This window comes from Cuculus canorus, chromosome 20, assembly GCF_017976375.1.
Source record: "Cuculus canorus isolate bCucCan1 chromosome 20, bCucCan1.pri, whole genome shotgun sequence".
NCBI lineage: Eukaryota > Metazoa > Chordata > Aves > Cuculiformes > Cuculidae > Cuculus > Cuculus canorus.
The window spans coordinates 5401003-5426567 of NC_071420.1; the positions used below are offsets into that span (position 1 = coordinate 5401003).

The window sequence follows — 25565 nt, forward strand, 5'->3', positions numbered from 1 at the left end:
TAAGATGCCTGCTTCAGACCCTCACTTTCTTTTGATTGATAAACTATTTATTAACCAATTACCTCCAGCAGTTCCAGCCTATGATCAGGGGAAGGAAACCAGAGCTATAGATAGATGCATATATATTTTATATAAGTGGGAAATCACATCCCCCTCTCAGGATCTGTTTGGCTAAATTAGCTCTTCCAGGCCCCTTCTAAAAAAGATCTTTCTGCTGCTCAGCGGGGTAGTCCTCCTCTGTACTCGCCCCAGCTGAGAGTCTTTTTTGCCTCTCTATGTAGCAGTCCAGATCCGTACATGGCATTCGAGATGAGATCTCTCAGCAGAGGCTTACATAATCCTGTGGCACTTGGATAGCTACACTACAAATACCTCGCCTTACAGAGCTCGATGTTTTTATCATATACTAGCTGATTAAAGCATGATTAAAACCCTCCAACTCTTCAGTCACTAATGAGCATCCACTTTATAGCAGAGGGGTTTTTTTTTATTAGTCCTCAAATAAATGACTTTTCACACAAACTGCTCTAAGTTGATTTTCTGTTCCAGCTCTCAAGGTCATTCCACTGATCCTGTAACACACCTTCATACTCTTGGGTATTGATACCTTCCACTTCCAGCTCTGGCTGACAGCGGAGTAAACCCAGCGATACGGATGCACAGCGATTCCCTCCAGGAGAATGAGTTGCCCCAGCAGAGGAGGGTGTGCAACGTCAGCTCATAAAGCCACAACGCAAACACAGACCGACAGAAATGCCCATTTCTCATGTATATGGGGCTGGGAAGCAGCAAGAGCCTCCAGGAACGTTACACCACTTGCTACCAGTCCCCTGAAACTGGGAAGGAGGGACACCAAGGGAGGAGCAGAGCTAAAAGACTGGTTAGCAGCGTGGAAAGATAGATCATCATGGCTAACCTACGATTTGTCAGTCTAGGACCCTGCTGAAGACTGTAATTTTCTTGTCAATGCTTTATAAGCAAGGTCAGAAGGAACAAATACTTCAATATAAAAATCCAAGACATCAGCAGAAGGACCCAGTCATGATCCTCAGGATCCAAAAAAGAAGGAGTTGTTTGTGCAATTAATGGGACCAGAATAATGCCCTTCATGTCCATCATCGGAAATGGCATTTACAGTTCTGAAACATAAAGACTTGAGATGGCAAACAGGAAATTATGGGGAAATAAAGGGCATCAAGTGAATACATGAAGAAACAGTGCTCTACGAAGCAAAATAAATAAATAAGTGTCAGTTGTGCGATCAGGGACCCGCTGCAGCATTGCCTGGATGCTTGGAGCTGTGCAGCAAATGCCAAGCTGTGAGCTGCAGCCAGGGAACACATAATTAATGTGATTAGGAGCACACAGAGCTAGCATGCTCTGCTGACTGAAAAGCCCAGTAGCATAATTACTGTTTTCTGTACTAGCTCTATGTCTGAACAAATCTCAAAGCCTGGTTAGTTTTAGACTGCTGTGTAAACGTCAATAAAAATCCCAGAAGTGCCAGCTCATCAGCATTCCCAGGCACAGAAATGGTGAAAATATCACTGCATTTCCACGCCGCTAACATCCGGCAAAGAAGTCTCCTCCATTCTTCAGCCTAACCTTAGAGTTTGCAATAAGGTAACATCCCCCCCAAGTGAATGCTTATTATGAAAGCTAATTAATTGCTTTCCAGTAATGAGAAGTCTTTGGTGTTCAAAGAAAGCAAAATTCACTACACAGGAATTAAACAGCGTTTATTGAAACAAAGGTCCCCCCATTAAAGACCTGTTTCTGGTTAACATCATCACAAATAAAACCAAAGAAACTGAACATACAAACATAGAAAATATGCACAGGCAGGAAATGTGTCCTAAAATCAGCCAAAAACCCATAGTATTAATTGAAGAGAAAACTAAAGCAATGCTTTGTAGTTGCCTACGTTTCCCTGGGGGATGGAGAGTCAATGCTTATCTGCCTTCCTCAGAAGAGACAATTTTGATTAATATCAGACCCATCTGACTCAGCCTATTAAACCCTGAAGGAAGGATATTCTTCAGATATAAGAGATATGTCTTTGATTAATAATTCTACCATATTGCCATTCCAAGCATTAACAACTGCATGGCACCTGTGGAAAGAGAAAGACTTTGAATTCTATGGAAAGGAACTCACTTGCGCTAACAGACCTGTTCTCCTTCATCCATATCTGAAATCCGTCTGACACTCTTCCTCCTGCCCTTTGCTGTAACAAGTCAAAATGTCAAGTTTGTCACTACTTTCTGGCAAAGAAGTCACAATGGTTATACAATTCAGCTGTACCTATTGTAAGAAAGCAAAATTACTTCAGACATTCAGAATGGTTTGTGTGAAGAGCCTGGCAATCTGTTTGGAGATTCCTCTCCAGAGCCATCACAGCTTAGCAGACTACAACAGTCCACGACATCGTGGCCATCAGAGTGCACTCTTACCTGCCAGGGGCAAATCTTCAGAGAAATGCATTAAATCACTGAGCCCACTACACTGGACTACCACGCATGGTGTAATTAATGCCAAATTGTCACACGTGGGGTGGGGAAAAAAGTCAATGCGATATCATCAGTTGAGCTTTTCCTGGAAGTTCTAGCTTCAATCAGACACCACCAGGGTCCTCAGCCTAGCTGAGCGTTTCTCCTGATGCTTGCAATCAATCTCTTGCTGTATTCTCTGTAGTTCACAGGCTTGACATCCAATGCTGTAGCCTTAATACGAGATTCGTCCTATGGAAGAGAAACATGATGTGTACAAAGAAGAACACTAAGCACTCCAGGCATTTGGTTCTAACATCCTTCTGCCCCAGGACTTATCGCTCTCGGTACCGGGATCAGCTGGGAGAGCAAACCTGACTCCCAGAGCAGCTATGTTGGTCTTTTGAAACAAGCTAGGCTTGATGAACTTGAGGGAGCAACGTAAATGACAGTGGATTCCTCCCTCAGTGCTCAAGATTGACAGTGTTTAATGTTCACAGAGAGGAGTTTCCAAAGACACAAAGGAGGAGGCCATGCCCTACGCAGACAAATGAACCTACAAAAGCCACATGCTCACTTATTTGCACTTGGAGGGATACTTACATTGTAAGTCTCCAGTTTGACTCGGATCCTGAACTCATACGTGTTGAAGTTTGCATTTTGGAACACTTCTTCAAACGCCTGCTCGTTCTGTGAGAAGGACAAAGACAGACATCAGCTGCAAACACTCCAGGCTTCTGGTACTGCCAGGAACTTGCCGAACCACGTGTTGATGATGTTGGCAAAACAGTGGAACTGGATCACATAGGCAGAGCTGAACCTTCTATCAAATTTTAGATGCTAAAATCATAACTTAAACTTCGAGAAAGTTTAGTTCAAGGTCAGAATTTTTTATCTACCTAAACAAAATAACGTGCAGTGGCACCGAGTCTGCAAGCAAGTGTACCAAGTGAAAACACAATAAGCCCACGTGAGATTCTTTCATGCTGCTTAAGTGGCTGATTCTGATGTTCTGCTATGATCAAACACTGACAGTTAACTATTTCTGTGTTCTAATAACTGTCTTATTAGGCATTCTCTTTCTGCGTTCTTCCACCAAGGCCGTGTGTATCCCTCACAGCCCGACACAGACCTATTTAAGGGGATGCTTGATAAAAAAAAGTAGAAGCATGTTTTGAACATGTTTTTATAACCATTAGAAGCCTCTGTCATATTCATAACATAAGCTGCTTCTAATTACCATACGAGCACTAAACATCAGCAGCGTTTATAACAGACAATTTGTCAAAACAGCAGAGAAGAAGCACATCAGTTATGGAGATTGTGGAGTTTATTTGTGTAAAAATTAGTTGTAAAACCTTTGCTGACGTTGCACAAAAATCCTGCAGCTCCATGACGCCGCAGACAAGTAATTATTAATGCATTTCTCTACCAGATGCACTTGACTCGATCAGTCACTCCAGCAGCAGACAGAGCATCTGATCTGGAATTGAACCCACCTCGGTTTCCCTCCTATTCCAAGTGTTACATCTGCTGTTTTTAAATGTGCACAGCACTATTTGACACTACACAGTGATTCTCCTAAGCTTTAGAGAAGCACAACAAATGAAGGTGAACAGGAGTAGCTCGTTTCACAGACTGCAAAATTTAGGTGTATCCTTCCTGAATATTAAAACCCCTTTCTTCTGAGCATGGTATGGATTAGAGGATAAGAAAACTTGCTTAATAAAGCATTTGGCTTCCATTTCCAGCTCTGCCACAAAATACGCTCACCATTAATGACTGGAAAGTGCCGTTAGCGTATCAGTCGCTGCTACCCTACATTAGCTCCTTTGTTAACAAGCACAGCGGAGAAGTAGATGAAAAAGAGTGCACGCATATCTACGCTTTGTGTGGTCACTGGCTGTACACGGGCTCAATCCACACTGCGAGCAGCAGAAAGACTCCCACCAACTTCACAGGATACTGCATCAGGTCTTCAGAGAAAAACCACTAAGAACAGCTCACTGAAAACGCATCAAGTACCATTTTTAAAGGCTCATAAAAGTGTCAAATCAAAAACAATTTCTCCTGGTGCACAAAGCATTCCCGCTCAAGGGCTCATTCCACATTATGTTCCATTTTCTATCCTCAGCCATTTCCATTAGGCAGCTCTTCAAAAGACATTACATGTTTGTACTGTTACATAGGATCTGCTGTCTCCCCTTCCCCACCCGGTTCTCTTCAGCATTAAAAGTGAAGAAGAAATTTTGTTTGAACTCCAGCACAGATTAAGCACAACTGAAGAAAGAAAATATTGACAAGTTAAGAACATCTGAAAATGGGAAAGTGCAAGCACATCTAATTAGAATGCCCTAGCAACACATCTTCCAACAGAACGGAGGTGTCCAGCCTTCGTAATATCACAAAGACTTGGAGCATCCCAAAAGGAGAAGCTTTGCATCACTTATCTTGGAGAGCTGAAGCACAGGAAATGTCCAAAAATCATTTCTGTATGCAAGTTGGAAGAAAGCCAGCCCTGCTTTGCAGAAGCAGATCAGGGGTACAACAGCGTCTCAGGAACCCAGGAATCAATCCCTCTTGTTTCGTTTCCCCCCCATAGCCAAGCAATGAGTTAACTGGTGTTATCTACAGAGCCCTGGGATCGACCAGTCTCAGCCCGGGAGCACAACAATGCTCACATGCAATTCAACAAGTTATTACGCTTTGAACATCATAGTTTAAAAAAAAAAAAAAAACAAAACCAAACAAACCCCACACAGTTTTTCCATAGCAGACAACTAAAAAAAAAAAAAAATCAGGAAGAGACTACCTCAGTTCGAAGAAAGGAAAATGCAGCAGAGCAGCATATAATGACAAAGGGAGAGAAATACTGCCTGTCAGTGTTTAATGGCTTACAACCCTAAAACCTGTTCTAACCTGTCAAAGAAAGATCATTTAAGCATCTCTGCCAATGACTAGTTTACAAGTCACAGTTTTCCTATGGACCCACAAAGTTTCTGATGATATTTGGTGAAGGAAAGAGCCTTCAGAAGTGGGCTAACACACGTGAGTTCAAAAAGCATCCTGCCTACTTACAAAGATACATACAAAGTGTTCTGGAACTTTTTGGTTTTGTAAACAAATTTTTTGGAACACATTTAGGATAATGTTGTTAGCACGCATAGCTAGAACAGGTTTTTTTGTACCTAAATTGGAAGAATCTGCAATGATAAAACAACTTGTGCTTGCAATCAGAGTTAACATGTGCTAAAGGTGTGAACCTTCTGAAGGCTGTAGCTCTATCAACAAGTAATCAGCTGCCTCTCAAGGTCCAGGGGACACGGACAGGCTGAGCTCCAGCTTGAACGGCCAGCAGAGCTTGGAGGTAGACAGACTGACTGTGGGAGCAAACTATGGGGGAAACTAAGCAAATCTCTGTTCTCCAGGCAGATGGCCTGTGGAAAATAATCCCGAGGAGAGTAAACAAGTCCCTGCCAAGAACTTCAGACTAGGGAGAAACAATAATTTGTGAACTTGTATGAGATACTGAAGTCCAACATCTGGAGAGCAACCCTGGGCTGCCAGGGTCCAGAGCTGGCCCATCACTTAGAGGGTGGGCAAGGTCAGATTCTTGCCAAATGAAGCAGAATATCCCTTACTTTCACGTGGCACTTTTGTAATGTTTTAATAAGGCTCTTAATCTCCACAGCAACTACATAAACATGACCCTCTGCCACTTCCACTGACTTGGGAGCGCTATGCATACTCACACAGGAATGAGATCATGTTCTGATGGATCAGCACTGCTGTTGCACTCATACCTGACATCTTTCTCCAAGTTGCCTTCAAAGCCAACACTACTAGGCTATTTCCTTACCAGGAGGATCAAAACAAGCAAGAAATTTGAGGGCAGTCCAACAAGTCTTACAAGGCACAGTTCAGCTACTAGAATACAACAAGCGAATCCACTGACCTTTTCCTTTAGCTCTCCCATGAAAGCCGCATTCTGCCCAAGAATGAATTCTGCTGTGTCCTGGAAACAAGTCACCCACTGATAGTCTAGACAGTCCGCAATGGTCACCTGAAAAACAAAAGTCACTTCATCCAGTTGCCTCTTCCTCAAAGCAGACAGAAAACTGTACAAAAGAAAGATTTATTTTGCAGCTAAGAAGTGTTTTAGACTTCCAGTAACTATCGGAGCTCTACGCACCGCAGGTACTTTCCATCAGCACAGGCCAGAAGGCAGTGACTTACCATGCTTATTTTTTTTAAGCTCCATAGAACGTCACAGTAGCTTAACGCAAGTTAATATTGACAGTACATTGTGTCGCAGGAAAAGGCCAGCAAGATCACAGTGGTGCACACTGATGGATATTCAGCTCCGTTCTGCGACCACTGATGAGCTGTGAGCAAGAACAAGTCGCCCAGAACAACCACCAAGGGGAACACCAGCAAAACTACCGTCTGTATTGACTTTGTACCTGCCTGAGGACTGGAGCATAAACACATGTAATACTGCGTTATGAGGGACTGTCAAAACAGTCAAGGACAACGCAGAGCAGTAAAAGGATCAAGTATGAGCCTCACATGCATTTCCTGGCTGCTGCAACAATTAAGAGTGGGAAAACAGGAGACACACTGTTCAGAAGGCCACAATTGCACCCTCAGCGTCCCCTTTATGCTCCTGGAGAATGGCTCTGCTATGTAAAGTAGTTCATGAATTCCTAGAAGTTCGCTGCTAGGAATTATTCAGCAGCAGTTTGTGTTTCAGTGCGGCTGCAGAGATAGCTCCCTCCTCTCTGCATGCCCACCTGGCACAGCATTTCTAAAAAGCAGATCTAACTCTTATAACATAGAACAGAAGAAGGTTCAGTGCCTACGGTGTAAGCGGGCATCGCAATCATCACCCTCAGACAACTTTCTGAAGCAGGCTCCATTAAAGCATAAGACAGAACAATACATACCAAAAAAATGTACTAAATATAGGTAGCAGCTGTAAAAGTGCAATTACTGCTCTCCAGAAATGCCATTTTACTTCAGTTTATCTTCACTACTGAAGAGGCGTAGGCCATCTGTACTCCGCACTGCATAGTACACTTGGAAACCACAATCAACTGAGCTAGCATCAACTTTTTGGCAACGAGAAAAGCTTTTAATTGGAGCACTAGGAAAACAAACTGCTAATCAGCTCAATGAAACATCCCTCACCCAGGTACAGCGTGCAAGCGATTTAAATACCCTCTAAGCCACGGGCACTACAGAGACAAACAGCACCAACACCCCCATCCTCTCTAAGGATTCCTGTTTGGATTTTACAGGGAAAACAGAGAGAAACGGGCTCTCCTCTCATTCCTTTACTCACCAGAAGCATCAGGCGGTACTTGAAGTTGGGGAATTCACGATCGCACTTTTCACAACGATACAGGCCATTTTGCTGGTCTATCACTTTCTTGTTGCAATCCTGCGAGGGACATGCCTGGTACATACAGTTCTCTTTGCGCAGATGTACGACTGTGCCCACACAGCTAAAATAATCTGCCTGGGAGAGTGAGTGTGCAACATTAGCCTCAAAATACTCAATGTTTTCCAATTCTGAATTAACTACAAAGCAAGGCACCCATACTTGGATATTTAGGATTAGAAAGCTTAACAGCTATGGATTATTGGGAAACTGTAAATCAACCCCTCTGTTGCAATCATTTTCTGGCTTCCATTATGTTAAATAAAGCCCCTACAGCAAGATTATTTTGTGTTTCCATTGCAGGAAACTCCAATTGCTAGGTTTTTCTTTAGATAAAGCATATTTGCTTCTCCATTGTGTCTGTTCAAATCTCTGCTTTTTCACAGGATTAAGATTCTACGCTTTCCTGTGCTTCTTTTGGGAGCCAATACAAAACCCAGAAAGCCTACTGTGTAGTAGTGCAGATAAGTATTTGATTAAACTATAGCCTACAGAACAAAATACCCACTCACCATACTAAAATAATCATTCTAATAGTTGAAGACCATGGTCAAGTCTTTCAACAGATAAACAGAGGTTGGTTATGAAGTGCAAAAAACCTTGGAAAATAAGTGAATCACAGGTAAAGTTGTTTTTTTTCTTTAGATAGAAGTCAATGTGTATCCTCACTGGCTTAGCATTTACGTTTGAAACGACCAAATTAAAGATAAGCCAAGAAGCTGTGTGAGCCTAGAGAGGTCATTGGACTGGTATGGCAGAGACCTGGGCTTTATTCCTAGCCTTGCTATTGACCAAGCGCGCACCCCTGAAAACCACTTCCTCCTAATGCACCCATTTCTCTACAACACTTAATGCTATATATATATATTTATAAACAGCTTTAGGGTGAGCTCGCTCCTGCCCCATTTACACAAGGCTCAGAGTTCTCTTGCAAACATCGTATAGTAGAAAGGTTTCAGTTGGAACACACCTTCAAGACCATCAAGTCCAACCATTGATCCAGTCTTGCTAAATCTGCCACCAGATCATGTCCCCTGCCGGTCTTCTAAACAGCTTCTGGGGTAGCCTCTTACAGTGCTTCACAACCCTCTCAGTAAAGAAATTCCTCCTGGTATCCAACCTAAGTTTCCCCTGGTGCATCTTGAGGCCATTTCCCCTTGTCCTGTCACTGGCCACCAGGGAGAAGAGACCAATCCCTCCCTCGCTGCAGCCTCCTTTTAGGCAGTTGTAGAGAGCAATGAGGTCTTCCCACAGCTTCCTTTTCTCCCGACTAAAGAACCCCAGCTCCCTTTGCTGCTCTTCATAAGGCTTGTGCTCAACCCTTCACCAGCTTTGTTGCCCTTCTCTGGATACGCTCCAGCAGCAACAAGCTTGAATTTATTTGAAGAAAAATATTTAATAGCTTAAATACATTAGAATTTAAATTAAAATTCCTTAGAATTGATTTTAGCAAAGAATAAGCACGCTTTGCTCAACAACCGCACTACTGCAATAAGCAGAACGCTTGCATAAAGCCCAGCTCTTTATTTTCTCCCCAACGCACGAGGCTTGAACTCAGTGGCCAGGCTTTACCTTATCTCCTTGGCCCAAGTTCTCAGATTTGGCTTCATACAAAGTTTTCCAATTGGTGTTGGCCCCTGCCGCTGGCCCACCTCTCACATCCGAGATCGAGGCACCTTCCAGCAGCTGCCCCTCGGCGTCAAACCTACAACCACAAAGACGCACGTCTCTTTTTGGATAACAGACCACACGAGCTTATCAAAAGCTTTTACATTTAGTTTTGTGTACTTAAAACACAAGGGATTTGTTTATCAATGATTGCAAGGGAAACAATTACAGTAATTTGTGTATATTGCAAACAAAAATAGCATTTCAGAATAAGTTAAGTCCGACTTAATTAGCGCAGTATTTTATAAACCCACAAAAGGAGGACAGCTTTGTTCTATATAACTGCAATTTGTTTGCCAGCTAGTGGTCAAACCACGCACTGCATGCCTCTTAAAGGCAGGCAGATAACAAGATTTAAGGGCATCAAGATATTTCCATAATTAAAATTAAATTACATGGTACCATTATCTTCGCAGCAGCTTTCGAAAGAAAAAAGCAAAGAGCACTGAACAGATTAAGCTGGCTCTGTTAAAATCAGAAAGCGCTGCTTTTCAACAAAGGTTGTGCTGCCACCCCATTGTGGTGTTTTTTGTCCTTTAAGAAACACACCGAGACTCAGAAACTGAACTTAATTGAAGAGTGACACTCTTAGCTAAGACTCACAACCAATTTTATCTTCAACAACCACCTGAAGTATGGGAGAACCACAGCTCAATAACAAACGGAGAATGCCTTCCTCTTTCATCCACATTTGGGTGATTTAGAGAACCTGAACACCCAAAATTCAGGAATCTGATGCTGTCAGCACTCACCCCGATTTGTTTATACACCACATCTCACTGTATTAGTACTTAGAGCAGACAGTTTAGGAACTACCTACAGCAGAAGCAACGAACCACTGAGAAAACACTTTGTTTTCCTGACAACAATAAAAGTGTTTTGTTATCTAAAGAATATCTGATAAGGAACGCAGACCAGAATAAGCCAACATAGCTCCTCCAGTCCGTAACAGAATGCGTGGCAGATCCCACACAATGGAAAAAGCCTGGGGAAAAAAAACCACTGTTCTTTCAGATAACGCCTCAGCAAGCGGAGCTGGTCAAGTCTGATTTCATGCTGCCTCCCAAGGCTTTGGGTCAGCATGCACTACTCCCATTTCAATTTTTCAAGGTCTGTCATGGCATTATAAGTTCTTTGAATTGGACAACTTGAAAAGGACAGCCTTTCAGGCTCTAGTGCTTTCAAGGAAGAGAAGCTTCTGTCACTCTGGAACCCCTATCCTCTGCTGCCTTTCTTCAGTACTCTACAGACTGCTCAAGTACAGAGAAAGAGAATAAAACAAATACTCCACAGCAGGCTGGAATGAATCAACATAAACACACAGTCATACCATCCTCTGAGCTTAAAAGCCTCTGGGCTATCAGGGTTGATGACAACTGTACTCGAGGACATGACAGACAGGCTTCTACCACCAAAATCAGAGACTCGGGCTCCTTTGATGGCTACCACAGGTTGTCTAGAACCATCAAACTGCTCAGCCTGCGTGTGAAGAGACAGAAAGCATTAGTTGCACGCTGCGGTAAAGGTACTGAACTCACAGTCATAACTTACAGATCACGACAAGAGACCAAATTGAATCAAACAGTCTTACTGCATTTAGAAGGTAAGGCTTTAAGCAATATCATTAAGAGTTTAAGAAAAGGCAGCTAACAATTAAAGCTGTGCTCCTAACACCCCATTTCCTGGGGAAGCAGAGAATCCCTGAGTCACAGTGCTGGTTTGGGGGAAAAAGGAATGATCTCCTCCATTAGGAATTTCACATAAGGATTTTAGAAAGGGAGACTGGTTATGGGAACAGAAGTGTCTCCAAACAGGATAAATTATTTGGTCAGATTAGACTCTTCAGGAGAAGAAACAACTCACTCAGCTCAATTGAGCCAACGCCATCTACTCTACTGCAGCTTAAAACGTACAAATGCAGCTACGCTGACCAAACATTTTTTTCTTAACTTCCCATTTTCTGGTTTTAACCTCATCAAGATGCTTTAATGCTGTTCAATTGCCATTGGTTTGTTATCAGAGCAAAGTCTGACACCAACAAAGAACCTCTTGGCTTAAGAGAGGTTTTGAAGGGTATAGATTTTCTGGACCCCACACCACTTGGGAAGCAAGGGGAGGATCACGTGCTTAAAGACTGCAAGCAAGCTGGAGTGAGTGGTAGCATTCAATGTATCCACCAGATGCACAAAGAACACAAACCACATCGCAGCAGTCAGGGCAACGACTTTTATAAAGGAGGCACAGATTCAAACCCTGTCTGTGCCAGCTGCGAGCCATACAAACCTTCCCCTCGCAGCTCGTTGTTGTCTCTACCCTACAAGCAAACAGATTTAACTTTGTAAGATGCAGACCCTGATCTCTGTCCTAAGAGTTGCACCAGGAATTGATTAGTAGCCTCTCCTGTAACAACCTGATTCAACCTCCAAACTTTGTGCTACTGAACTTCAGTTTACTTCGTTTATATCAGCAGATGGTTAATGGTGCTTCGCTATCTACAATATCAGTGCACTTGATCATTTTGCCATAAAGCATGACTGTCAAGCTGGCAGGATCACTCCCATTTTATAGACTGGAACATAAATCCCTAAGTATCTACAACACTGCTGGAAAACAAAATAGCCTGTTAAAAGGATAAAGAAGCAGTTTACTGCAACTACTCAAAACTTTCTATTTCAAAGCTCTTATGGTTTAAACTCCTAACCAGAGATACAGCCTCTCAGCCCTCTAGTTAAGCAGCGATTTATGCAGGGTAATGCGTATCCCATCCTAGGAACAAAACTCAAAGGAGATAGTCGTAGCCACTGGCCTTTTCCATAATCAAACCGCAGCTTGTACCCTTCCCTAAATTGTTATCTTCAGTCTTTGGGCTTGAGACACAATGTCTGCAGTTGTTCAGAACACATTAGACGCATCATGTCAGCAGTTTGTCAGAGAGAGGTTAAAAACATCACACCTAGATGAAACCAGTCAGTTTTTCACCCTCCCTCTGCCCTTGACCCTTGAGCTCCCAGGACTCTGTCTCAGCACTACACCCATCCCGGATGACAGAAGCGCACTGCACTTCCTCGCCCTGCACCAGAGGACCTTTGCTCAGGAACAGTTAAGAGAGCACTCACCTCATTGCCCCATAGCGTAGCCGTCACCAGTTTCCCTGATGTGTCCATCAGGTGCACGTTCCTCTTCGATACCTCCCTATTGTTAGCTTTTGTTACAATTTTAGTGACATCTTCATAGCTCTTACAAATTCCAATTATATCTGGAAAACATAGTCACAATTTTGAGTTACACAAGGGTCACAACTGGGGAATACACGATCACAGAGAAGATTTCTAACCTACTGTCAGATTTTTACCTTGTATCCTAGCTCCCTATTCAAATCAACTCTGATATGGAAATTGAGTGTATTATGATAGGAACGCTCCACTACAGAACTCTTCAGTGCTTTAATTTTGTTGACGAATCCATTAAGATATTCATGAATGCAAGTCTCACTACATTAGCAAGACGAAGGCATTGTACTATCCTTCCCCATCACATTCCGCCAAAGGACTTCAGCCTTGATCCTGTAACACACACGCTCGCTGTTTAAGCACAACTCTCTCAGGCAAAAGGTTTCAAAGTGACTGTAACACAACGAAGCAAACACCTCGTGCCTTCACTGTAGCCCCAAGACCACAAGCTGCAACTTAAATAAGTCCGCATGCTTGGGTAGTACAAGCTAATGGAATCATAGAATGGTTTGAAGGGACCTTAAAGATCATCCAGTTCCAACCCTTTGCACTCCCTGAAAACATCCCATTTTTAATATTAGAGGTGTACCTTTAAAATCCCTAGCTAAACGCCTCTGAATCACAGGCATCTTGTGCTTGTGAAACCTGAGAACCCTCGCCCCCACCCAAGCCTCTGATTTTTCCGGAGTACTCTGCCCAATAAATTACAGAAAAACAAACCTCCAATACTTCACAAAGCAAGCCAAAACAGTCATGCAACTTGGACTGGGATGCAATGAATTATGCCAAAATAACTACAGAGATAATTAGATAGTGAAAGAAAGCAAGACCACAGAAGGTATGAAATGCACACGTGCTGAGCAAGGACATTTTTCCTTCAGCCCTTTTCTGAGGAAAACAATGATTGTACTACAATAAACAAGTATTATTTGCTGTTATTAAAGCACAGGTTTGAAGAAAAAACATTATATATTGTTAGCTTAACAGGGCAAAGATATCCTAACAGGAAAACACCCAAGGTAAAGAAGGTTGCAGTGAGGTGGGGGTTGGTCTCTTCTCCCTGGCAGCCAATGACAGGACAACAGGAAATGGTTTCAAGATGCACCAGGGGAGATTTACGTTGGATATCAGGAGGAATTTCTTTACTGAAAGGGTTGTGAAGCACTGCAAGAGGCTGCCCGGGAGGGGGTCGAGTCCCCATCCCTGGAGGTGTTAAAAACTAGATGTCATGCTCGAGGATATGGTCTAGTGGTAGACTTAGCAGTGCTGGATCAATGGTTGGACTCAATGACCTTAAAGGTCTTCTCCAATCAAAACCATTCTATTATTCTAGGATTCTAACAGAAACCATCATGGGATATCTTCATTTGAGAGATCACAACACTCGAAGCACTGTATGCTCACTGTCTCCCCAGCAGTAAGGACGCAAAAGTAAAATTTCAAAGCTTTAGAGTTTGCTATTTTGCTACTTAGACTGACCAACAATTGAGTCTTTCGGTGTGTTCTCCAAGTCAGCGATGGATACAAAGTCAAACTGAACAGATGGAAGATGCTGGGCATCATCACAGGGCACAACTGAAGTCTCATTAGTGAATGTGATCTCATAGTCATTCTTAACAGCTGAATATTGCTTGTTAGCAGTCTTCAAATTGCCCTTAGTAAAATAATATACCTACAAGATAAAGCAATGAAACAAAGGATATCATCACAAGTCAGAAAGAGAAAATGGATTGTGTTCACCTTTAAAAATTTTTGCTACACTGAAGTTCCTCTCTCCTAGCTCACCTCAGACTAGGAAAGCACAATGCTACCATACCTTGTTCAATTCAATGAGTGGAAAGAACTTGTCTGCTTGATCATTGAATGCAGTAGCTCTAATCTCACCCTGCGGGAAAATAGGAGAGCTGGTCAGAACTGAAATTCAGCATGAAAAAAATACAAAGAAATCTTTGCAATGTTAAGTGGCATCAGCTCTACAGGCACAGTGTGGTCTGCCAGGCTGGCTCCAGGCATGCGAGAAACAAACAACATTCTCCTCGCATGTGTAGCTGTAGCTAAAATGACAGATTATATGCCTGACCATCAAATCTCACATTCAAGTCTCATTACTGTATCTAGAGCTACGAAATGAAACATAAAGAGTGAATACAGAATGAAATAAAGAGCTATATATGCTACATCTACACCTTCAAAAAGGTATTCAAAGAACTGGCATTAATTGCTGTTACATGCTAAATAAAATGTATATAGCTCACACAGCTCCACAAGTCAGCACACAGGATATCGTCCTGTCTCCCACTCGCACGTGTCAAGTCTTTAAGCAAGAATTAATAACAATTATAACCTTATTAGATATAAATATTGTTTTTTAAAAACATTTGAATCCAGACAGTATGCACAGAAAACAAATGGCTGCTGACAAGACGTTACATTATTAACCTCACATTTTATCCTAAACATAATCTAGCAGAATCTTGTTTGTTTTCGCGACAGAAGGCTGTAATTTGATAAGAGGTTTGACAAACTGCAAGTTTGGTTAGATTAACCAGATATCGTTCCCCAAACAAACCACAGATGAAATTCCTTAGTATTACATTAATTTGTAATCCGATTTCCTCATGAAAATGAAAGTTTATAAGGTGGAGGCAACGCTCCTCTCCATGTTTTGTACCGTGTATCTGAACACAGAGGAGACCTGGCTCTTCAGTCTGCAGGAAACCACCACAAACTGCAGCATTAGGTTGTCACTTCCCATAAACAACTATATTTTGAAGCTGCAAAAATTCAGTCACACACTATAGACTTTGATGAAAAATAATCAGTAATGCCATCCATTTAAGACTTCATTCTGGCTAAAAAACCGGGTCGTTGATGCTCAACTTAATGAATACAGGAATACAAGCCTCAGTCATAATAACAAAATCCATTTCCTATAATACACTTTATTTCCTCTATTCTGTCTTTATGAAGGCTTCATCAGCATCTAGCATACATTATCTTTTTCTCACCATATGACACTTACGCTTTCATCAACCAGCTCTATAGAAAAGAGCTTTCCTTCACCACGGGAGTTGCTCCACGTGCGGATCTGGCCTTTTTGGGTAACACGAGCACAAATTGTCCACCTGAAATTGTGCAAGAAATCACTCTTCAGTGTCTTTTTTTAAGAACAGATTGAATTGACAAACCTTTGGAACTGGAATGTCACTGTTTAAAAGCCACAGTCTTTCCACTGCACCTCAGCAACTCTTCCTGCTTTTCTGCTGCTTTCTTTTTTAATGGCTTAGACTATTAAAAGCAGAAAGTTGTAGAGAAAGCAGCCCGCCATAAAGCATCCAATATGATAATAGCGGCGAACAATCCTTCCGCAGAGAAGCAGGCCTCAAATCTTTTACTCTTCTAGGATACACTTCTCATGCAGCCGTTTGCCTGTTCTGAAAAGCCATCCTAGAACTCAAGAGCTCAATTATAGGATTCGCATTTAACTCGGGTAATCAAATCAGTTTGCATAACTTAAAAATGTCATTCACAAAATAATTACATCCTCATGCTTTTCAAGAGAACAGTAGCCAGAGTGAATAGCTTACTGAGCCGCTGGGGCATTCAGTTACCAAAGAGAAGGCTGCTTTAGCGGGAAAAAAAAAGAGAAGTCAATTGATTTTTAACTAGAATATTACAAACCTATCAAGCTCAGCAGGGTAACTTCACCAGGACAATGCAAAGGCAAATCTCAGATTGTTGAAGTGTTGATGAAATGTAAAACAAAACAAACAAACAAAAAAAACAAACCCCTCAAACCACAAACAGACCAAAACCTGTAGAGCTGGTTTTGCGGAGGGGTTTCATTGTTCTTGTTGGTTTTGTTTGTTTGAAGTTAACCAATAAACTCAGAAGAACTCAAAGAATGATTTGGCGGAGATTCACATATGAGAAAGCAAAGCGAAGCTATTGTTCCTTCACTCTTGCGGCTGAGCAACACTTGGCAAACCAGGATAACTCACTTGGACTGGTACGGGTTCAAGCTGGCAATCGGCACTACTTTGGCCTGGGACCCCACTGGTGTCTTCATTGAGCCGGGAGCGCTGGCTTTACTGAACTGGTTTGAGGGAGGATGGTACTTTGGAGCAGCAGGACCTTTAAAAAAACCACAACACAGTATAAAGAATTTCAGCCTTGCAGACAAAAGTGAGGATAAACCCAACTGCTGGTATGAGGTCAGAGCTTTTGCCACCACACTGTGGGGAGCGGCAGAGAAGACAAAATTACACCAAAACACTGGGAAAGCACCTAAAACTCCATTCACTGTGCTATGTGGGACCACAGGGTGGCTGAAAGTTTGCTTCTGTTCTTGGTCAGAAGTATTTTCTAGGCTGCAAACTGCTGCAGAAGAGGCATTCAGACCTTTAGCTTGCGTGCACTGGAAATGGGGATGTGTCAAACCCCTAAACGTGGTCTAAGTGGGAAACAACTAGTCAGCAGTAAATTCTCTAAGATACAGCCCATAAAGCCTTAGACCCACACCTTTTTGGGGAACAACCAAGAAAACAACCTGTTTAAGTAGAGGAAGGAAGAGCTTGTTTGCTGTTGCAGTAGACAAGTGTCAGAATTTTACTATTTCTAAGTACTTTTTAAATGCAAGGGTAAAGAACACAGGTTAAAGCAGGAGCAAGAACTAGAAGTGACAACATTTTTGCTTCTAGATGTCTACAGGCTGGCATTTAAATTGACTGCTTTTTCAGCATCTCACTATTTAAAGCCCTCATCCAAAAATTGTGTTGATAGATCTGCTATCAAACAATTTCAGCCTTGAACCGCTTGCCCTCAGTATTTCACCACAGATAACAAACCCGTTGGTCACCTCCAAGCTGAAGCCTACTGAGCATCCACGGAGCTCCAGTTCAAGAAGGCCAAATTGCATCAGAGTGGATGTTCAGTCTACAACGTTTTGTCGAAGTTGTCTCCTATTTATTTAGCTTCAGGAAGAAGACCACATTTTCTTATTATTATTAAAGCCAAGCGTAGTGTAGCCTCTTGAGAGAATTCACCTTTTATAGCTACGGGTTAGTCTTTAGTGCAACGTTTCTCATGTGCCACTGTTACAGAAAGAAGCCTTTTTTAAATCTAAGCTGTGGTTTTACACTGCACAAACAAAAACCAGAATTCCTGCCCAGGATGACTCTTACCTGGTACTGAAAAATTGCCGTTTGCTTGCTGTGGTTTACTGGGTGCTGGGTTTGCAGCTGGAGCTGAAGGACGTTGCTGCCCTTGCCCTGGTAATCAAATGGAAAAAGACCACATAGTACAGTGGGGAGCACAGTAATTAAAACCGCCCTTAAGCCTTTTTTAGGATGAAAAAAATAATTTAAAACAAAGAACACATTAAAATTCAGGTATTATAAGACACCAGCTGCAGCAAGTTATCTGTTGAACAATATTACTATGGAGGAATTTCAGTCAGATCTCTTTCCTCAACCAACTGCTTTCTACTCAGAAAGAATTCAGGGTTGACAGTTATTTAAAAGGACAGCACTGAAGTAATCTTGACAGCTTCTCAGTTTTTGTAAGCTTCTCTTGCTCTGACAGGTAGTTTCTGCTACTACCTAACAGCGAAGATGAAATACGATGGGAGAATTCCTTCTTAAAAACTCAGAAAGGGCCAAAAACCCACTGGGTAAAGTCAAACCTGGAGTTAACACAAGACAAAGAAAACATCTGATGTATTTTATCTCCAAAATATGAAGATATTTAATCTGGGGGTGATGGAGTCATTTCAGCATTCATGGGAGGCAGCAGTACATCACACCGGGAGCAAAGTGGTCCCACAGTGAGTACATATGGGACGTATGGCCTTTTTTTAGATTGCAGGACATGTGTTTTATAGAATCATAGAATCATTTGGTTGGAAAAGACCTTTGAGATCAAGTCCAACCATACCTGCCCACTAATAAACCATCCCTGAGCACCTCATCTACTCGGCTTTTAAACCCCTCCAGGGATGGGGACTCCACCACCTCCCCAGGTCAGCCGTTCCAGTGCCCAAGAACCCTTTCAGTGAAGGATTTCTCCCCGATGCCCAATCTAAACTGCCCTGGTGCAGCTTGAGGCCGTTCCCTCTCATCCCATCACTTGTCACTTGGGAGAAGAGACCAGCACCCACCTCATCACAACCTCCTTTCAAGCACCTGTAGGCAGCGATGAGGTCTCCCCTCAGCCTCGTTTTCTCCAGGCTAAACAAACTCAGAGCCCTCAGCATGTCCTCATAACCCTTGTTCTCCAGCCCCTTCCCCAGCTCCATCCCCCTCCTCCAAACACGCTCCAGCCCCTCGATGTCTTTCTCGTAGCGAGGGGCCCAAACTGAACCCAGGATAACGCTGTTGACAACTTACAAGAGAAAGAGCAGAGTGACCTATCTAAAGAAACAGTACACGAGAAGACTAACCTACAGTTCAAAGATTCAAACTCCTTTACAGAACTGTCTTGTCATTTTGCCTGCAGATGAGAAAATACCCAACATTTGTGTCTTTTTGGTGCAAGCCTGCACAGGCAAAGCCCTCCTGATAGCCCAAATCAGGGGGAAGACAGAGAAAGTAGAAAAGAAGGTCAAACTGAGCATGTAAGCATCAGGGGGAACAAAAGCAGAGAATCCCAGAATAGAAGGCAAGAAAGGATGACACAAGTTAAGGCAAAAGAGCAGAAGCACCACAAGGAGCCCCTGATGTGGCATTGCCTGATGTTGTGTAGTCTACACAGGTAACCCGCTGGTTATTTTTAATCTAAAACAAGGTCCTTGCACAAAAAACAAGCTGCTCCTCTAACTTGCCGCAGTAGAGTCACATCGGTGAACTGGTGACAGCAGTCTCCCTGGCAACAGAGTGACGTCAAACAGCAAAGTGTATTTACTGCAGAGTCCACTAGATGGAGGAGCCCGATTTCACCCTTGCTCAGTGAGGACCCGGTCAGGGTCAGCACTCAGCACCCCAAATTAATTTTATATAAGAGAAGAAGGTAAAAAATCCACAATAAAACACGTTAAGAGGAAAATATGACTGGGCTGGGAAAGAACATTCAAGAACAACAGGAACGTGCATAGACCAGAGAAAAAGACTTCCTTGTTACTTTTGTTCCAAAGGTTTTTTCCATAGTTTTTTAATTACCCCCCCAAAAAAACAATAAAAAGACCACCACATACATTAGAACACTCGTATATTAGGGAACGCTTGCGTTTCAAGAAAAAAAAAATCACATTTTTATAGTTGCCTACTCATAGCCTGGTGTTTCTCAACAGATTAAGAATATATTAACACATCTACGCACGTGTTTAAATACAGAAATGGCAGAAATACCTCTCCAATTTTCTCACTTGTAGAGTCCAGGGACTCCTAAACTATGGCTTTTGGTGGCTGGTAGCCTACAGATCACTTGGGGAGCTGAGAAAATTGACTCCTCTGCCTGGTTTTCACTGTTAGATTTTATTAGCAGAAGCTGAAAAAACACTTAAAATATCTAATGGCAATTTTGCAATATATCTGGGTTAGTCAAACCCAAGACCTTTGGCCCAAGAGAGCCACACAGCCCATTCTAATGCCTGTGGAACAGCAACATTGTGTTTCCAATGATTTGTTACCACAAAGTCCTGCTACCATGCCATGGTGACAGAAGAGGTGTCCCAGAATGGAGAGGCTCTGTAGGGGAGGAAGAGGAGCGAAAATGCTCTTTGAAAGAACAACCACAAAAAAGTAATATTGTTTGATGATGGGAAGGGCAAGAAGAAAGAGTTCAAGCGAATGTGTAAGTATACAGACATTTCAACGTTGACAGATTAATGACAGGAGTTAAACAGAAGTGGCAGTTAATTGGCAGAGTAAGAAGGAAGTCCAGCATCAGAGTAATTTGAATGAGACTAACGACAGTAATAACATTACCATCTAGTTTGCCACTAAGAACTAAACTGCTCAATCTTAATTTTCAATACTATTATGAAACGCTGCCTGAAAAGTTTTTTTATGATGAGTATTAAGAGGATTGTGTCTCCAGCTTCCTTGTTAGGCAGATTAACCTCCTACCGCTGCAACATAAGGTGGCCAAAAGCCAACTTCTCACTCCGTGGGTCCTACTGTGGCATTACAGTCTAGGAAAGACTATTCCTTAATCCTAGCCTAGTGATCTGAGATCCGTATTTCCTGAAGTAGGAGTGAGCGTTCTTTTTAAAATACCTGAACTTTTGTCCGTTAAAACCAGAATGCTCTTCAATCTTCTGCATGAGCTGAACATTCCTCGAGAATACCATCTCTCAATATAGATAGGAATTTAATGAATCTGCAACCTGAAATACACCTCTGCCTTTTTATCAAGGTCTTCAAGGCACCTCAGGTGGCCCTGCAGAGCTGAAAGGCTGGGTTAAGCATACCAAATCTAAACTACTACCATTTCCTGAAACCAAAACCTTATGTAATATCAAATAAAAGGGTACAAAGTCTGCAGGATAACGTCAGTGTTAAATGAAATACACGTCATATCAAATTCGATATCTCTTAACCATCTCGTACAAGACTACACTTACTGTGATCCTAGACCTGCAACACCTCCACAAGCATTTAGACTCAACAACTTCTTTGCTAGGCACTTTTTGAAGCCCAATGATCAAAGTCATTGTAATTTTACCAAAATTTATATCCTTAAAGGTATATTTTCAGCTTGGTTCTGTAAGATATCACATTCCCATTCGTTTCCAAGCAACAATATAACTTAAAAACACTATAGTTCACAAGCTCTTGTACCACACAAGTGAGGAAAAAGGGAGAAAGATAGAAAACAGTCTGCTCAATAGCTATTCTGGAAATCTTGGTCTCTACAGCAACTGTGGGATTAAACCATAAAATCTAAGATGTCAACACATTTTTAAAACAGCAATTAGCTAAGTAACTATCAAAGGAACAAAGGAATCTTTAGGCTCATGTAACAAACGCCCCTCTAATTCCCTAGGAAAAAGAGAAGTTAATGAAAAAAGATGTCTTTGCAAAGTCTAAATTCTACTTCGATTAGTAAAGTAGATTTCTAACCAGAGTGGCAGTGTACCTACTATACTGTTTGTCCAAAATAGCCTACAGAAAATTGTTGCCACTAATGTGCGGTCCCTTAGTAATAAAAATATATTAACTCACTTTCACCAGGAAAAGAAATAATTTCTCAAGAGCTATTTGCTGTTACATTTCAGCCATTATCTGTATATGTGCCAGTGACAGAGCTGTTCAAATATTTTCTTTAAGTGCTTATTATTCTCTGTGTTTTTTAAAGATCAGAACTGGAAGAACAGAACCCAATTTTGAACATATCTCGGCGGAGGAAATATATTAACTAAAAAACCTGTTTGCTTGAGAACTGTAAGCTCAGCACATAAAAAAAGAACAACACAGGTACTTATGCAATATAATGAAAACAAAAGATTACGGGCAGATTAAGGTCCACGCAGTGCATCACTGTTTGTCAGCTGGCAGGGTAGGAAGGGGTGCTTTAGGGAAGTCTGTGCGCTGGCTCTGTTTTCATCCCAGCATCTCATCTATGTACCTTGAGCAATCTGGGTTTTAGTGCTTCCTGAACCCAACATCCACGCAGAGGATGCATTGTTATGTTTAACAGCCTTTAATGGATTTTTCTTTCACATCTAATTGCTTTCTGAACCAGTGCCAGTTTTCAGCACCTACCTCAACAAGTTCCGCGATTTAACTCTGCTCTGTTCGAGGGTGCAGCACAGCCTTTGTTTTAAAACCACAACGTGACAACTAGAGAGCACCAAATGAATGTAGGAAAGAGATTCATCATTCTTTATTCATCCTTTCCATGCCATCTTATAGTTTGATAGATCATTACTACATCTTCCTCCTGCTGTTTTCTTTCCAGACAGAAGAAATTAGAATCTATTTGATTACTCATTATAAGGAGACATAGAATAGCTTCCGTGTGCTTACTGGAAGTCTAGGTAGAGACAACAAATGTATCATAAAAACCTGTCGACGTTATAAGATAAGATGTTTCCCAGTGCCTTGCAGAGACTGAATCTTCAGCCATGGCAAAGAGTTTATTAGAACATGAAGAAAAGCTATTTTATGCTGTACAAATAGAAAGGGTTTCACCGTTCCAGGCATAGGATAGTGGGACTGCTTCTTTTTAAGTGAAAGAAATAGAAAGCTGGAAGATTATCATAACAGACTATTGTGTTCGGAAAGGTATTTGTTTACAGAGGATACTCACCTTCATTGTACGGCACCGGGTTGCCAATATTCCCACCAACCTTATCAGCGGTTTTCAGCACATCTACATCCATCAGTATAACCACTCGCCTACAAACACAGGACAGACAGCAATAAAGACTTTTACTCCCTCTGCAGATCTGTCAGACGCTGAATATTCTTTGAGTGCAGATAAGAGAACCTGCCAGTAGGGGCCGATTCTTTGGATGAGGGATCTGGAAGACAAAAGCTCTCCACTGCCAACATAACCCTCTCATAAAGTACAAGTAGGCTTGAAACAGCGTCACATTTCATCAGGGGCAGCCGATGGCAGGTTGAATGGGCACAGAAAACTGGCTTGAAATAACACAGCATGCTAAACGCATCAAAACCATGCCAGATTTTATAAGAAAGAACATATTCCTTCCACAAAAACACTAAATAAAAAGACTATGAACCTCAGTTCATTTTCTCCTAGACACATTCACATTTTTTATGTGATCACTTCATTCTGTTCCCTTCTCATTTTGCAGTATTCTACCTCCCTTCCCTCAGATTTTCATAAAAGAAAGACCAGAGTCCACAACACCGAAGTAACAAGAAATCTTCACTGTTTCTTTTACACGGCAGAAAATTTTAAGTGAATTTTAATGAAGCTTTGTACAATATGGAGTATTAGACATATCTGTATTAGACATATCTACACCCACTGCAGTCACATTCCATCAGTTGTTACTACTATGGCTTGTGCTGTCTACTTTTCCTCTTGCACCCTAAAGCTGAGTATTTTCAGATAATCGCAATCAAAAGGCTCTGCTTAGGCACAAAGGACTGAACATCCGCTAACACAGCTGCCCTTCTGTAGAATAGTACTTTAAGAATTGTATATACCTTCCATCTTTCAGGCAGTTAACGATGTATCTGTTAACTTGGCAAACACACTGGGCCGCTAAGCGTTCCTCTTCCACCAGAGAGTTCAGCTGCGTTGCTAACATGAATGCTGCAGAAACAAAACGAACACAGTGAAACAATTAACACCTGGCAGCCTCAAAAACACCTGGCAGCCTTAAAAAGGGGCTGCCAACTTTTCCAGCCAGTCCAGGATTGCAACAGATCTAGAACTTACTCAGTTAAGTTAAACACATAGAAAACAGTCTTAACTGCTAAGAAGTCACCAAAACTGAGCATACATTGCTATATTTATAGCCCAAACTTCAGAGCACATTGACAGCTAGAATGATTAGAAATCAGGGAAAGATTAAGCTAAGTTACTTTATAATCACATTACTAAGTTACTTTATAATCACATTACAAAAACACATACAGCTTTCTATATCTTCACTCTACTCTGCAGTAAGTTAGTTGCTTAAAGCTCACAATGTTAAAATGCAGACGCACGCTTTAGCACCTGTAGTTCCCAGACAAGCCACATTCTCCTTCCATATTTATTTCATTACTTTGCACCTGGACTGGGAATTTTAGCACCACTAGTAGCTCCACACTTACAAAAACCTCGCTGCGGTCTGTCATACTTACAGGAGAGTGTGTTAACCCCATCGCTCATCAACACTCGGTAACGCGGGGGCCCATTTCCCGTAGCAATAGCCCGTGTATTCTGTGTGGAAACAACAGATTATTAGCTCACATTTGTCCAAAAACTCTTCAAAACCATAAAGTAACATTGTTAGCAGATGAGCTATCTTTTTGAGCACTGCTAACAACAGCATAGCCCGAGCCATAGAATCATAGAATGGTTTGGGTTGGAAGGGACCTCAAAGTCCATCCACTTCCACTCCCTGCCATGGGCAGAGACACCTCCCAGCAGATCATGGGGCTCAAAGTCATGTAAAACAAAACCAGGCGTACATCAGCCTTGCTCAGCTCCTCTACAGAGGAAGCCTGGCTGACTACAGAAGCTGTCACTGATAGACTTGCACAAGAGATAATGGACTACTCACAATGACTTGCAGCACGGGCTTGGAAATGCTCTCCCCTTGCATTATGGCCTAGAGAAAAGAAAAAGAAAGACCCTCAACAAGGTGCCACCACCACCTCCCTCAGGAGCATCACGAGACCCACGGCTGGAATGGCCAGACACAGGAATGGCTATCACAGCTAGACGTGGCCAAGGTCCTCTCTGCTCTAGGGACCAGCACCAGCTCCTGGGCCGCTCCCTCTCCTGTCGCCGGCGGCCCCGGGGCCGCTCTCTTCCTCCTCCCAGACCCCCAGCACTGCTCCAGGCCCAGCCTCTCCCCGCCTCGGGACGAGGCCGGGCTCGGCGCTCCGTCCCTCCTCCACTTCTCCCGAGCTCCAACCCACCCCGTTCTCCCCCGGCGCGGCCCCTCACCGCAATGGCGCCCTCGCTGAGCCGCACACTCATGACTCCACTCCTCCCGTCCCGCTCCACTGCTGCCGCCAAATCCTCCCGCCACCCGCCGCCGAGCCCTTTCCTTCCGGCGCGCTGACGTCACCGCCGCACCGCCCCACCGCGGCCCTATTGGCTGCCGAG

The 25565-nt window shown here is 42.5% G+C and overlaps 1 protein-coding gene across 1 annotated transcript; it reads right to left on the minus strand.

Moving 5' to 3' along the window:
- Nucleotides 1-1718: 1718 nt before the first annotated feature.
- RPA1 (replication protein A1) lies at nt 1719-25547 on the minus strand. Its single transcript, XM_009560198.2, has 17 exons — nt 25404-25547; nt 25015-25062; nt 24593-24671; nt 23948-24056; nt 23079-23167; nt 18014-18100; nt 16832-16964; nt 15853-15955; nt 14647-14715; nt 14310-14502; nt 12717-12856; nt 10931-11079; nt 9505-9637; nt 7834-8010; nt 6445-6552; nt 3093-3179; nt 1719-2741 (listed from the first exon to the last, which is right to left on the minus strand). The coding sequence occupies exons 1-17, from the start codon at nt 25434-25436 to the stop codon at nt 2634-2636; spliced, it is 1845 nt and encodes a 614-aa protein (XP_009558493.2). The 5' UTR covers nt 25437-25547; the 3' UTR covers nt 1719-2633.
- Between the last annotated feature and the right edge of the window lie 18 nt (nt 25548-25565).